The following is a 15657-nucleotide window of genomic DNA, read 5'->3' on the forward strand; positions in this document are numbered from 1 at the left end:
TGGCTTTGATGTCCCCACCAAAGATATGGTCAGTCTCCACATTAACAGAAGAAATAGCTGAATACTTCCTTGGTGCTAGGTATTATAAGGAGCCAAACAAATCATTTTTGTGTAAAACACTGAAGTAGGTGCTTTGAAGGATTCATAAAAGTTTATGACTCTAACTAATGTGAAAGATAAAATGCATGTACTTGAGATAATTGCACAATGGGAGTATATGGCTAATGAATGATACGCTATGTGTTATAAAAGATAAGGCAGGATTTATTACTGGCTCTAAGGAAGTTTCATGAATGAAGAGAGATTTTTGTGTGGACCTGGGTAAAGGGAAACATTACAGTTACTATATTTTAGAATATGCGAAGACTCAAACTACCTTTAATGCAAACTTTCTTAGAAAATTCCTAGAGAAAGTATTTCAGCAAAATGAAGAAGTAAACTAAGAAAATACTAGATCCATAAGACCAGGACTCCAATATAAGACAGGCACAAGGTGAAGTTCCAGGATGTCAGCTATTCAGCAAGACTAGATCATTTGTGCAGATCAGAGCAAGAGAATAGAGTGAGGGAAGGAAAACTGGAACTGATTGGAGATTTACATCTCAGTGTTTCATCTGAAGTGATAGACGTTTGAGGTATAGAATCCTCTGGAACATTTGGAATAAACAAGCGGTGGGTGAAACAAAAACACCATCACCAATAAAAAGATAGAAAAAACACGGCAATTATTAACTTGAGGGTGACAGGTGTAAAAAAAAGAAATAATCATATATTATCCCCACAGTCAACATTTACTAGTCGTGATAATGTAAATACTAACTGCTGACTTATACAGAAGATCATGACAAAAGTATGAACAGAAAGCAGTGGAGAGGAGGTTAAAAGACTTAATCCTCAACTACTCTAATCCACAAGGTCATTTCTATGCCATTTAAATAGCAATGTATAATTTGGAAACAGGTGGGGCGGGTACATTCCAATAGAAAAAGTCAAAAAAATAGTTGAAAGTATTGCCCCTGAGTGAGAGCTGAGAGAGGGTATTCATGGAGGGACTGGGAAGGGATTGATGTTGTTCATAGTAGGTTTGAAAAAGCATTATATGGAGAAAAAAACCTTTTGATTAAAAATTAAAAGAATGGAAAAAATAGAAAAATCGTTAAGACTTTGATAAGTGATCATATACAGGGTCTGGATGGAACCTGAGATCTATCAGTTATTCATATAATGAATGAGATCTCTTATCACTCACTCATTCATTCATTCATATAATGAATGAGATCTCTTATCACTCATTCATTCATTCATATATCAAATAGTTCTCAAGCAACACTTTGAGCCAGGCACTAAACCAGGCCCCAGGAATACCATGGTGAATGAAGACACATTTGGTCCCTGCCCTTACGCAGCTTATGTCCACTACAGCAAATAGACAATGAATGAGAAAATAAATACGTAGAAGAGACACAGCCTGTAGCAAGAAGTTGTGTGACTAGGGAAAAAAAAAAGTGTGCTAGAATGGTGGTGAAGGGATAAAAGGGTAACTAGTTATTTATCAGGGTGGGTCTTTCTCAGAGAGTGAGACTTGAAACGGCATAAACCAAGGAAAGATGTGTACAGACTTGCAGGCAGGAAAGGCTGGTGCCGGTCTAGAAACTGTGGCCCTGAGCAACAGAAGTGAGTCATATGATGGCTCTAGAGGCGGCTGAACAAGTCCTAGATCACGTTGCTATAGATATAAATTTAAGTCCTCAGAGTATAGATATTTGAAGCCATGGGAGAAGGCTATATAGAGCATAACCCATAATCTCTTCCAGAGGAATTCCAACATTTAAGAGGAAGAGCCAGTAAGAGACTGAAAAGGTGGGGGTTGTAAAGAAAGGCAAAGCAATGAAGTCCGAAAACTTCCCCAACAATACCCTACATTTTTGTCATTTTCCTAACTGCCCTACAGGTTTGTATTTCTTTTGACAAAATGCATTACAATTTGAGACTTTACCGTCAGTTCCAGACATAAGTGAAGATACCTGAACCCTAGAAAAATCAATTTTAAATTACCTGAAAAGTTATTTACTCATCCCCACTGTAAATTACACCAGCGTGGCCCAGGACCTTTGTTCGAATACAGCCACAGCGTTTCTCCTCTGTGCTCCTGTGGGGTCATCCAAGAGTGCTAAGATTTCAACTGAGATGTCCCCGTGGTATCCTCAAGACTCTGGTATCCCCAGCCCCTCTGAGAATAAACAACAATCCCATCCTGCACTCTGTGTTGGAAGGAAACTGAACTCGCTGCCTTGCCCATCGCCTAGGGCGCAGCACTGAGCGCTGTGGCCGAAACGGGCGTCGTGATGCGGTTCCGTTCCTTTTGCAGGGGGTGGGGGGAGTGGAGTGCCTCGAGACGAACCCGGCGAATCATGGCCGCGGGCGCCGCCGCCCCAGGTAAACCCGCAGAGCGCAGGGCCCGGACCTCGGAAAACCTGCGCCAGATGAAAGGTGCGAGTCGAGAGAGAGAGAGGGCGCGGCAAAGGCGGCCGCGAGATTCGAGACGCCGAGCGCGCAGCTTCCCGGGAGGGCCTGCCGCCAGCCCGAGGGCTGTCGAGGCGCCGCCTCCGTGCGCCCCTCGTCAGACGGCGGCAGTTACTGCTTCCGAGGTCATTGGGCTGGCGCGCGCCCGCACGAGCTGCGCCCAAACTCGGGCAGATGACTTCCTTCTGCCCTCGCCCAGTGCTCGGCCACCACTTCATTCCGTCTCTGCTCCGCTCGGTGTTTAACAGTGCGCGCCGCGCACGGCCGGGGGCGGAGGCCGCGGGGCTCTCCCCGCCAGGCCCGCCCCTGGACCCCACCCCGCGGGGATCCGTGCTGCTCCCGGCGCCCCGGCTGCTCTCCAGCGGCCGCAAGCTGAGCCGAGGTGGCCGCGGCTCCAGTAATGTCGGGACCCAGGCTGGAAGCACACGCTTTCCAAGGCGGGGGGAGGCAGGGAGCCCGGCCGGCGGCCCGCGCGCCCGGCACCGAGCGGGAATCTGCTAGACCAGAGGAAGTCGTCGGGCTTCAGGCGGAGGGGCAAATGGAAAGGCGCGCGGCCTTGGCGGCGCGGAAGCCAGTCCATTCGAATCCCCTCACAGGGAAGGGGGGTGGTTTTCTATTTGGGGATGAGGGAAAGGCCACAGAAGCTGCCACTGGTTTTGGATCTTGGCACTGCGTATACAAAGCTTTAAGAGGCTCCGTATTTTCCGTTCCCCAAACTGTCTTCGGAGAAAGATTTGCAGCCCCAAATTGGAGTCCTATCTCCCTTCTCAGCACTGACTGTGGGTTGGTCCGGGGGCGGGGGCGGGGGCGGGGCGAGGTTGGCGGGAGGTTTAGAACTCATCCGCGCGCTCTCTCTCTTGTTCCCCCTGCTCCGTCTTGTGCCCGCGTTCTACGCTGCCATGCCCTGCTCTCAAGAGGCACAAGTCGTCTCCCCCAGCAAGCGGGCCCGGGCCACGGAGGCGAGAGATATGCGTCTCCGCTTTGCCCGGCTCTCGGAGCACGCCACAGCCCCCACCAAGGGGTCCGCGCGCGCCGCGGGCTACGACCTGTACAGGTGAGTGGGCACCCTCTCCGCCCGCGCCCCGGAGGAAGGCCGGCCCGGGCGAGGAGGCTCGCCTTCTATCCCATGGTCCGGACTTCGCGCAGAGAAGTCCCAATTTCCGAGTGATAGAGCTCTCAGGTTAGCTTACATGCCGGCTTGCTGCTACAGTTTGAAACAGTCATTGAAAAGTGCAGAAACAAACGCATTTTGCATTATATAGGGTTTTTGCCTTTTGGGGAAGAGGGGGCCCACAGCATGGCACGTGAGATCCTGTTTCACTAGCCCTGGATGGCACCTGCACCCCCCTGCAGTGGAAGACTGGAGTCTTAACCACTGGACCACCACGGAAGTCCTGCCTTTGTTTAATGTTGAAAATTTTAGCTTTCCTCTTTAGCATAAATTCAGTACGGATTTGGGCAGATGTGTGGAATGGTAAATAGCAGTAAACGACCGCCCAGGTGTTATTTTATTTTGCAACATTTTTTGCGTCCTTTCCAAGTGGAAGGTAGAGATGAAGAGGGCCCACTTTGGCCTTCAAGTAGTGGCCTGAGAGTGGTACTGTGGTCAGTAGAAAGAAAAGCCATGCTGGGAGCCGAGGTTCTTGGGTAATAAAATACCCAGGAAAGATGAGTGAAAGTTGCTTCTGCTTTAAGGGTTAGTAAGTTAAGTTCCCCCCAAGGACTTGCCAGAAGTCCGAATATGAAAAGTAGGAATGTTAATACTACCACCTCTTGGGTACAGCATTTTTTACCTGTCCTAAGAGCTGTCCCATGTGCTATTTTATTTAATTACAGCAATCCTGAAGTAGATGAGTGTTACTCTTCACAGATGTGGGAGTTTGTGAAGAGACGAATTGATTGCCCAAGGGCTTGAACATAATAGAGTTTTTGACCCTGAATTCAATGTTTGTTTGTTTGTTTTTTAACCCCCTTGAGTACTGTCCCCACTTCTTCAAACCATTAAGGTAGGTGAAAAGTGATACTGGAGGGGAGATAGTGTTTATTACATGACTAACTCCCAAGCCTAGGATTTATTTTAAAGCATCCCAGGTAATTCTAATGTGAGAACCACTGTTAAAAGTTGTAAGTACAGGAAAAGAGGAGAGAGGAATATATGATGATAGTGGGAGAAAAGAAGGAAAAAGTAAGACTGATGCAGCTGAATGGGGTACAATTCAGTCCCTTATTTCATGAATAAAAATAGTGATGTAGATTGACTACACCACAGCTGGGCACTGTTGTGAGTCTAAGAGGAGACCTTAATTTAGGGTACTTTATAAACATCCTATTAAACATAAGACTTTCTATGTTGACGTGGACATAATTCATCTCTTCAATAAATTAGCGTTTTCACTGTTTTCAAGAGGAAATTCCAATGAAAGAAGTAAAGACACAGCAGCATTTTACCAGTCTTACTTAAGGACTCCAAAGTAACTTCCAGTTCTGCTTATTGTAAAATCTCTTAAATTTTTAGCAAAGAGGGGGCTACAGTAATAGCAAAGTAGCAGCGTTTGGTGGGTGGACCTTAGAGGATCAGTTCCTCGGTAGTGCCCATCTCTAGGACCTGTTCACAGTGGTCACCTCTCTGCCTCAGCCAGTGAAGTTCACAGCCACCGCTTGGTGAGCCTGGTCAACTAGCAAGTGCAGAACAGATGCAGCACGGCTGGACACACCCCTCCCCCAATTCATGCTGCTCCCCACCCCTTTTTCTCCCTTCCTTCTGTACATTTTCCCTAATGCTTAGAGGATTGTTGTGAGAATAAAATGAGTTGTACAAAACACTTAGAACTGTACCTGGGACAGAATAATGGCTTAATAAATATTAGCTACTATTTGCTATTATCTGCCTTTCTTCGTTCTTTATCTTTTTTTTTGTACCATGTTAGTGAATCATATACAATCTAAAGTCTGCCTTTCAGCCCCCTCCTGTTAAAAAATTATCTCAGTTTGCCAACACAATTTTGTTCAAAGGAAAATATGTTTACAGGTTGTCACCTCTTTTACCAAAGAATGCTTAGAGAATTACTATATCTAAATACCAGTTATCTTTCACTGTTTTCCTAGTGCCTATGATTACACAGTACCACCGATGGAGAAAGTGCTTGTGAAAACTGACATTCAGATAGCCCTTCCTTCTGGGTGCTATGGAAGAGTGGGTAAGTGACTTGAGACACATAACTATTTGTCATGCTCTTCCTTTGTGATTGGTTCTTTCTTCTTACTTTCATTTGGGGTGTATAAATGAGGGAAGGGATATTGCTTGGCCTGTGTCCTAAAATAAAGACATGCCACCTGCGATGGCAGTTGCAGTCACTTGAAAACTTTCCTTTATGTAGCTACATTTGCCTCTCTTTGCTTTTTTTTCTCCCCCGGATTCCTTACTTAAGGTTTTAGGACACTCACATTAGCCTAGGAGGTTGTTCTCACAACTGTTCACTCTGAGAAAAACTGAAAATATAGGTGATGTTTCCAGTCTTACCACCAATCCTCCCTTCAGGCATCAGATGGTGTATGAAGTCAGATTTCTTTGTGAAGATGTTTATTTGTTTTATAAGAATAAAGATGCAGGGTTAAGATAATGGCACATGGCATCTTATATCACCGATATAAGTAAAGTTTCTAACCCCTGAGGATATCAGACCCTTAGCCTTTCCCCCTTGGGTTTCCTCCCATGAGGTGTGCTAGGAAAGGGATGCTCTTCAGTGCACTAGAGGAAAAGGCCTCATCGTGGGAGGAGAGAGGATAAAATGCAGGGCAAGCCAACAGGTTTGATTTTTTTTCTGCAGCGAGTCAGTTGTCACTGTAGAAAGAGTTTAAAACTTCTTTTCAAGAGTCTAATTACTTGCTGACTGACTTCAGAGTAAACGTAAAGGAGCAAATGGAACTGTGATCCCAGGGGGATCTTGTTAGCCAGAGTCTGAGAACTGCTGATACTTGAGCCTTTAAAAGAAAACTGAAATGAGCTCTCTCTCCATCTTTTTGGTTGCACTGACGGCATTTTTAGTGTACTGGGGGTGGGTGGATTAGGAGATGGGGTGAAATAACAGTGAAGGCAGGAAGGGGTAGCATTTACTGACAAAGTGCCTGATTTAAGTTATTCTGGAATAAAATACTGGAAGTTAGGATAATTAATGGTAAGCCTGTTGCTCAAGTCAGCAAAAGTAAGGAATAAACTTACCTTCTTACTCTGGTTCATTTGTTTCATTCAGATTTGTCTTTTGGCATCTGAATTCTGCGGAGGAGTCCCAAGTTCAAGGTTAACCTCTGCTACTCTGGTTGGGTTTATGCCCCTCCCCTTCCTATCCATACTGCAACATGCTCGGATCTCCTATCTTAAAATAAAAGTCCCTTCCTCTGCCCCACGTCCGTGCCAGCTGTCATGCTCCCTTTGTGACCAAACGTCTGGACAGCATCGTCCACGGTTTTCGCCACTTGTTCACTTTCCATTTCTTTCCTGCAGACCACAGCTTTAGCACTTATCCTCAGTTGCTTAAAGACATACCGGAGTGGTTTAAGTTGGTTTTGAATTAAATCTTGTCAACATTTTTCTAAACTTTTCTACTTTGATCATACAGTGTGATAAATACATTTTTAATTCAGAACTGTCTGCCGAGGATAAGATACAGATGTTATAGGGATGAGAGTGACATGCTTAGATTATGTCAGTTTTATTCAGTATTGCCCTTCTTAAGATAGTCAATTTCTTTTTGTTTGTTTGTTTTATAGCTCCTCGTTCTGGCTTGGCAGCAAAACACTTCATAGATGTAGGAGGTAATATATTTACATTTTTATTCTGTAAATATTTGCAAGTGTTTACTTTGTTTTTGCAGTAATCAAATGACAGGTTTTATTTTTATCATGAAGAAAAGAAAATGGTTTCTGTTGTATCTTGCCTTTTAGAAATTTCTGTCCCTAAGTAAAAGATGGTTATGATAAAGTTTTGAATGCTATTTGAGTATGTCTACTTTTTAAATGATCATTATGTGAAATGTTATTATTTCACTCACAAGCTAGACACCATCTGACAGATAGGATTTTGCCTTGGTTTGGTGATAATCTGCATTTAGTCCAAAAATGACTGTTCACAGAAGGAAGTTTGTTATTACAAGGAAGGGAAATGCTTTTATATCATTATTTAAGCAATTGTAGTTAGTGCTTCTCTAACAAGGCCTCTTAGCCCTCAGATGAGTGAATATGTTAAATTCTCCACCTTCTGCCATTTTTATGAAGCTGCTTTTTAATAGACAAGGAAACTGACTCAGAAATGGGCCCAGGTTGCCTCTTTAGAAACTGAAATCCATCCATATGATTCCAATCCCCTTGTTCTTTCCACTGCAGTTAAATGCCGTGGATCACCCTGCCCTGTCTGTCTACCAACCTAGCTCTGCCTGAGTTAACTTACTGTTCCCTCTCTGGCTGAGGCCTGTCCCTGGGCCATCTCCCCGTAGTGCCACTAGGTGGTGCTGTGGGGCAAAACAGGAGCCCAAAAATAGCTCTTGAGACTGAAGAGGAGCTGAATATAACTCAACAGAGATGGACAGCCCTCTGGGGTAGAGAATTCCCTGGGCTAATTTATGCTTGACTTTCAAGAATATTTTTACAAGGTCTAATATGGTCACTCGGAGAAGGCAATGGCACCCCACTCCAGTACTCTTGCCTGGAAAATCCCATGGATGGAGGAGCCTGGTGGGCTGCAGTCCATGGGGTCGCTAAGAGTTGGACACGACTGAGCGACTTCACTTTCATGCATTGGAGGAGATGGCAGCCCACTCCAGTGTTCTTGCCTGGAGAATCCCAGGGACAGGGGTGCCTGGTGGGCTACCGTCTACGGGGTCACACAGATTTGGACACGACTGAAGCAATAGTAAGGTCACTTAAGACAATAACTTAAGGATATAAAATATGGTATTTTTAAATAAGTTTCAAAGGGTTATGAAAGGAACATGGGCTTTGGAATAACAACTGGATTTGGGCTCTAACTTTGTCACTAACTTGCTAGTTATTGCTTAACTTTTCTGAGCCTCAGTTTCCTTTTCTGTAAAATGAAAATTAGTGTGCTTGCCCTGAAAGTTGGGAGGATTGAATTATAATGTATCTAAAGCACTAACACTGCTTGCTACATATTTTCTGTCCTCTATGATTTTTTTTTTAACATGGAAACTTTTTCTGACTTTGTTACTAACTTTTGCTCTATTTAAAACAATCCTCTGAAAAAAATTCATGTCAAAGCAATGGAAAGTTGGTTTGCCTGGTGGTTCCTGTGGTATTATTCACACAGTCACATTGTGGTGTGTTCTTGGATGCAGAGTATCTTAAAAATGTCTCCTAGGCACACATTTATCATAGTTGGCCACAGTTTTTATTTCAAAGAGGGATATTGTTAGAAATCCCAGGCTGTAAATAAGGGTCAAAGGGAAAAGTTGAGTATGCAGGATTCCGTTCAGAATTCACATCTGGTAGGTGTGGATAGTTTTCAGTAAAGGTTTCCAACGAATGACATGCCAAAGTCTTGACACAGTAAAACTTTTGCCTGAAGTCAGTTAATCACTCTGCCAGTTCCAATGCATGATTTTTCCAGTGATAACTTCAAAATACTTTCTGCTTTCTCATGAAGAGAAATACCCTTGATGTTTATGTCCCTTATGTACGAAAGGAATGTCTTGTATTTTTTTTGATGGTCAGTTTGCCTTTGAGTAACAAGTAATAAATGAACTTGGAACTATTAGATTTTTTAATACTGTTGGCATTCATGCTTTTTAAAAAAGGAGTAAGGACTATTTTTTCTGTCATACATTCCAATTGACTTGAAAGGACTTAATTTCTTTCAGTCTAGGTAGATCACCTGGCTTTGAGGAATTCAAGACATCCAACCATATGTGTGATAGGACTCCTTTACAAATATATAGTGTTTTGGTATTGTAGAAGATACCATAAAGTAAACAAATAAATACTTGCAAGTCATATGAAGAAGAGTTAAATATCCAAACAGATAAGAGGGGGGGAAGACTGATCATAAAATATAGAAGAGGACATGCATGTGGAGCAAACATATTGAGGTAAAAAAGCCCAGCCTCTCACTAGTCATCAGGGAAATGTAAATAAATCCATGAAATACCATCTTTTACTCATCATATTGGCCAGAATTAAAAAGATTGCTTCAATTTGGTATTATAAGAGAGCTTGGAAATGGGCATTCTTAAATATCATGGATAGAAATTTGAATTGCTATACCTTCTTTGCAAAGTTATCTAGCAATATCCATTAAAATTTTAAATATACACACCTTTCGGCCCAGGAAAGTGCTTTTTTTTTTGGGAAACTATTTGATGAGAATACAATACAGTAATACACAGGAACATATTTAAAGGACTGTTTTGATTATTATAGGAAAAATGTAAAAACGACCTGAATGTCTGATGATATGTAAGAGAATAGTTACATAGGAATCATGGTGCTGTATTTCTATATCTTGGATCTAAAAGAATGACTAAGATTCAGATATGTTACTCTCCAAGGATAGCTATGCTATTTTAGGTAGAAAAAAGTGTGTAAAATATGTGGCTGCCTGAGGGGGAGAGTTGGGAAGCATTATTAGCTTTTACTTGATATGTATTTGTACTGTTTGGGTACTCTAAAAATTTTCTAGTAAAGAAGTGAGTCCAGCAGGCAGCACACATGGTCTTTATCTAAGGCACCCTAGGTGAATGAGTGCTAGCCCGAGCACTCCCACTTGGAGATGCCAGAGCCTCCTCTGGTCATTTGTTCTGGCATGGGAGACAGGCAATGACCTGCTGCTGAGGGGTTCCTTCCTTAACTCTGATCTGAGCCATTCCTGCAGCTGAAACTTTCTGCATCTAGATAATATAGAAAACAGCTGCTCCTATCTTTATATCCATTCTTTCAGTAAATATCAAGGACTAAGTTCATGATCAACTGTCAGTGGGGGAAAGAGGCCAGGCTTCAGTATTCTTTGAGTTGGTCAAAGTTTTATTGATGTAGAACCAGAAAAGAATAGACTGTTTCCTTTAGTCTAGACATGATATGAACCACTTTCAGCCACTTTTAAACTCACTGTTCTTGCTGTTTAAAAAAGTGTTTTATCTTTAATTCAAACTCTTAAGTCTTATGTCAGGAACCTTGTAAGAAGTATTTTAAGTTCAGTTTCACTTAGCCCTACTAATTCATTCATAAAGCACAGGGGTTCATCTAAACTTCACAGTAATCCACTGGAAAAATCTAAAATGTTAGTTTTTCTGAGTATATTTCCCTGTGATGGAACTTTTTATTTTATTTTTTTTAATTTTGCCTTTTTTTTCCTATATGAGAAAATTGAAAGTGAATGCTTTCTCTTGTTCTAAAAAAGAAAAAAAAAAAAAACAACTTTTTTTTTTCAATTGACCTTCAAATAACTGAGTCCAGCCAACCAGCATTAGTACCCATTGAACTAAATTCCTGATTCTTTTTTTTTTTTTCTTCTTTGATAAGAGTTTTTTGTTGCCCCAGAGAAGTGGGGTATTAAGAAGATGTAAGATATGACGTAGAACTGCATTTAATTAGATTCACATGAATCCTGTCTAGCATTTTACAAACTGAAGGGAAAGAATTAACATGTATAAAAGGGAATAGGCATTGAGGGGAAAGATAGGGATAGGAAAGTGACTGCTAATAGCTAGGGGGTTTCTTTTCAGGGTAATGAAAATGTTCAAAAATTGATTGTGGTCATGTTTTCACAGCGCTGAATACACTAAAAAAATGTTGACTTGTGAATTATGTCTTAATTTTTAAAAAGGAAATGAGAAGACCTGGTGCACCTACATTATCTGTGCTTGTGTTTGTGGGAAGGTTTTGGATTCTTGCTAGCAAGTTGGGTAGATGTACTTCTCTGGGCTGTGGCAGGGCCCTGGCTCAAGATCCTCTCCTGCAAAAATTTGCTGCCTTTGTGTTTATAATCTCAAACAGGTTCTGATTACACCCAGTTGTGTATAAAATTATGCTCATTATTAAGCTTATGTGCTAATGTCTTCTGAGAGATCATGCTTTTAACAAAGGATGGTAGCTCAAATGTAAAGGAGGAGAAGAATGTGAAGTGAACAGTTCAGCTGCATTTTCATTATAAAAATGGAATGTTCTGATATTTGCTAGACTGCTGCTTAACAGTGTCAGCATCAACTTATTCCACCACAGATCTTCTGGCTTTTTGACATTTTTATTTGTGACTCAATCATACTTCAGTCTGGATATTAGTGGGAAGCTGCTACCAGGAAAAGCCTTTAAAACTCAAATCATATTTTTCTCCTAGTCCTTTTGGCAGGTATGCAGCAGATAGACAGTAGGATTGGGAGCGAGCAGTTAAGGATGACTTGGCTGAGATGCTAAGCACCTACTCCCAATTTAGAGTAGGTTAATGGTCACCATTTGTAAGGATGACAGGTTGTAAAATTAGGACCGCTTTCAAAATTCTTATTTGAATTTTGGGCTTCCCTGGTAGCTCAGATGGTAAGGACTCTACCTGCAATGCAGGAGACCTGGGTTCAGTCTCTGGGTTGGGAAGATCCCCTGGAGGAGGACATGTCAACTCACTGTAGTATTCTTGCCTGGAGAATCCCCATGGACAGAGGAGCTTGGCAGGCTATAGTCCATGGGGTCGCAGAGTAAGACACGACTGAGCGACTAAGTACATTTGCAATTTAGTAATATCATTTCTTAGCTTTGAGGCTTTACATAGTAGCAGAGCAAGATTCACATATTCATTGTAAGGATAAAACTTTCAGAGCTACATAGGAATGATTTTGAGGTAATTATATACCCTTAGTCCTTGGTACCATACACTAAGCTAAGATCATTTTTCTTTTTTCCAGCTGGTGTCATAGATGAAGATTATAGAGGAAATGTTGGTGTTGTCCTGTTTAATTTTGGCAAAGAGAAGTTTGAAGGTATGTTAAATATATCTAATCACATCAATGTAATGAATTTTCCAAGTTATGTATTAAATATGTCTATAAATAGCACATACTAACTCCTCTGATTCTCACTGTACTGTGTAAGGCAGGATACAGAGAATGCATCAATAAAGTATCAGTAATAAATTGTTTTGTTTTTTTCCTTTGAAGTAAAAAAGGGTGATCGAATTGCACAGCTCATTTGTGAACGGATATTTTACCCAGAAATAGAGGAAGTTCAAGTAAGTATCATAAAAGCTGAGTAGGGAATACATGATAACGTCTTCAGTGAAGGAAAAATAAAAATTTGAGGATCTAATATGCTATTGGTAACTAAGTACAGATCTTTCTCAACTTAACAATGGGATTACATCCTGATATAGCCATTGTAAATTGAAAATATCTTAAGTTGAAAATACACTTCACGCACCTAACCTACTGAACATCATAGCTTAGTCTAGCCTGCCTTAAACATGCTCAGAACACTTACTAACCTAGTTGGATAGAGTCATCTAATGCAAAGCCTGTTTTACAATAAAGTGTTGAATATCTCATGTAATTTATTGACTACTGTCCTGAAAGTGAAAAATAGAATGGTTGTATGAGCACAGAAACTATATCAGCATTTCACCCTGTGATGGCATGGCTGACTGGCGGCTGCAGCTCACTGCCATTGCCCAGCATCACAAGAGGATCACATCGCATATCACTAGCCCAGGGAAAGGTCAAAATTCATTATTTGAAGCACAGTTTTTACCAGATGCATATCACTTTCACACCATCATCAAGATGAAAAATCGTTAGTCAAACCATTCTAAGTTGGAGACCATCTGTAGTAGAATATTTGACTAGTCCTATTTTAAGCAAAATCAAAATCTTAGTTGTAGAACTTCTTAAAATGTTTGCCATGGCTATCATATAGCATTACTTTGAATAATAAACCATTTAAATAGACTGAAATTTACTATTCCCTTAGCTTTTTTGGTATTATTTAGTATTTTATGGAACATTTAAAAAAATTTTAATTTTCTGTAATCTCCTTCTTGAAGGAATGATATAGCAAGAATAAAACTTTTACAAATTGGGAGCTGGAGAGACCTGAAAGAGGATCTAAAATTAACTATCTTTATGTCTTTTCAGATTTTAGATGACACTGAAAGGGGTTCAGGAGGCTTTGGTTCCACTGGAAGTAATTAAAACTTATGCCAAGAACAGGAAATGAGAATGTACTTTTTTCTTGAAAATAAAGATTTTGCTTAAAGTGTTTTGGTGTTTTGCATTTCTGTAAACTTAACGCTTCAGCTTCTAAAAGTATTTGGTTTTCTTATGCTTAAGGAAAGGGTACCTCTGTTGGGATCCTATAGAAACCTACTTCCTTGTGTTTTTCTGCATTTAGTGGTTATATAAATCTGTTTGTGAACTCATGCAGTTTCTTTTTTAAATTAAATGCACATCAGTTATCCCCAAATCTGTATTATTTAATTCATTATATACTACCCCTTCAGTAACTTATTTTTAAAATGGTTTGAATATCATAAGCAATGTATTTCATTCAATAAATTTGAATTCTCACAGATATAAATTATTGCATAAACTGAATTAAACAATAAAAATAAGTTATTGCTAATTCTTCCCTTCTCTTCAGTGATGTAAAAAATGTTTTTCTAAACTTAAGATTCTTTGTGAGGTTGGGAAGAAGAGAATCCTTGGTTTATTTTTTAAGTTTTTCCTGTTTTTCTTTTTTTAAAATCTTCCTTTTTGGTAGACCCCGGGTTAACTGGGTACAGGTGTATTTGTGAAAGGAAATGTGAGTTGGGAATCTCCATTTGGTTTATTGCTCTGAATTTAATTCTGTTGGGGTTTCCCTAGTGGCTCAGACGGTAAAGAATCTGCCGCTAATGCGGGAGACCTGGGTTTGATCCCTGGGTTGGGAAGATCCCCTGGAGTAGGGCATGGCAAGCCCCTCCAGGATTCTTGCCTGGAGAATTCCATGGACAGAGCAGCGTGGTGGGCTACAGTCCATGGGGTCACAGGGTCGGACGCGACTAAGCACACAAGTAAATTGTAGTAATGTGAATTTCCCTCACTGAAGTAGCAGTAATAGGCTGTCCAAGAACATACACAATTTAGTACAGATAAATAGATGTAAGGAGGTATGCCTAGACCACTGGGTTTATCCAAACCAAGTATCTGAGTAAGTATGTCTCAGCCATATGAGTTGGTTTAACATCATCTATTGCAGTTTCTGGTGTGCTTTCCATTACTGCATTTCCCAAACCCCTCTGCACCAGGACTTTGGGTGTCGGCTAGGCTTTGTCAATCAGATGCCCTAGCGCGAGGCTCAGGAGGCACCATTTTGTAGGGGGCGTCATACAGACGGAATGTTTGGAGCCGGCAACTCTTGGCTGCCCAGTTTTGGAAGCATGGGTTAGAGCTTGTTTCTTCTGTTGTTCCAGTGGTTCCCTAGGCCATGTTATACCCTGCAGTTTATCAATAGTATTTTCCATTACTTTGGAAATATAACTATGGGTTATCGTTCATCAGTGAGTCATGAAATTAACTCAGTGGGTCATAACTAGTGTTAAAAAATACTGAACAGAAATACAGCAGAGGACAGCAGGTCAGATGGGTAAATTCTGTGAAGATTATTTGAGTAGATACTTACATGTGCACGTGTTTACTGGGTCATGGTATAAATTATTTCTGAAGTCAGTAACATTTAAATAAATTCTGCTAAACTAGCTAGAGTCTGGTTCTCTGAACTCTGACCGATACGTAGTTAACAGTTGAAGGCTGATGTGACTGCTAAGAGATTCCGTCTTAGCATTACGTTAAGTCCACGGTTAAGCACTTACAAACTGCTCTTTTCTTTCTCATAATGTGCTTGTGGAGAATAGAAAAAAAAACAAACACTTTTTTATAGGTGACACAAACAGGCTCAGAGACATTTCAGCTAACAATGACTACTATTAAAACAGGTCCTATGGCTTCAAAGCCCATGTTCTCTGCAGTATCTTCAGTCTTCCAAGTGGGAGAGAGGATACACAACAGAAGACATGGTTAATGAGCTTCCTCTAGGTTTTTTGAACTTGGAATATGTTTCCATCTGGGTACCATACTTAAAGGAAGATGCTCACATTTGAAGCTACTCTAG

The 15657-nt window shown here is 41.1% G+C and overlaps 1 protein-coding gene across 4 annotated transcripts; it reads left to right on the top strand.

Annotated features, from left to right (window-relative positions):
- Nucleotides 1-2346: 2346 nt before the first annotated feature.
- Nucleotides 2347-13764, top strand: DUT (deoxyuridine triphosphatase). Of its 4 annotated transcripts, none has more exons than XM_040226467.1 (7): nucleotides 2347-2490; nucleotides 3439-3577; nucleotides 5629-5720; nucleotides 7291-7335; nucleotides 12423-12497; nucleotides 12675-12745; nucleotides 13644-13764. In XM_040226467.1, exons 1-7 carry the CDS (start codon nucleotides 2412-2414, stop codon nucleotides 13698-13700), a joined length of 558 nt encoding a protein of 185 aa, XP_040082401.1. In that variant the 5' UTR covers nucleotides 2347-2411; the 3' UTR covers nucleotides 13701-13764. The 4 variants fall into 4 exon arrangements, with proteins under 4 accessions (XP_040082401.1, XP_040082402.1, XP_040082399.1 ...); XM_040226468.1 differs by having other exon boundaries at nucleotides 2375-2436; XM_040226465.1 differs by lacking the exon at nucleotides 2347-2490 and adding an exon at nucleotides 2638-2920.
- The last annotated feature ends 1893 nt before the right edge of the window (nucleotides 13765-15657 follow it).

This window comes from Oryx dammah, unplaced genomic scaffold (assembly GCF_014754425.2).
Source record: "Oryx dammah isolate SB20612 unplaced genomic scaffold, SCBI_Odam_1.1 HiC_scaffold_26, whole genome shotgun sequence".
In the NCBI taxonomy this organism is placed as follows: Eukaryota; Metazoa; Chordata; class Mammalia; order Artiodactyla; family Bovidae; genus Oryx; species Oryx dammah.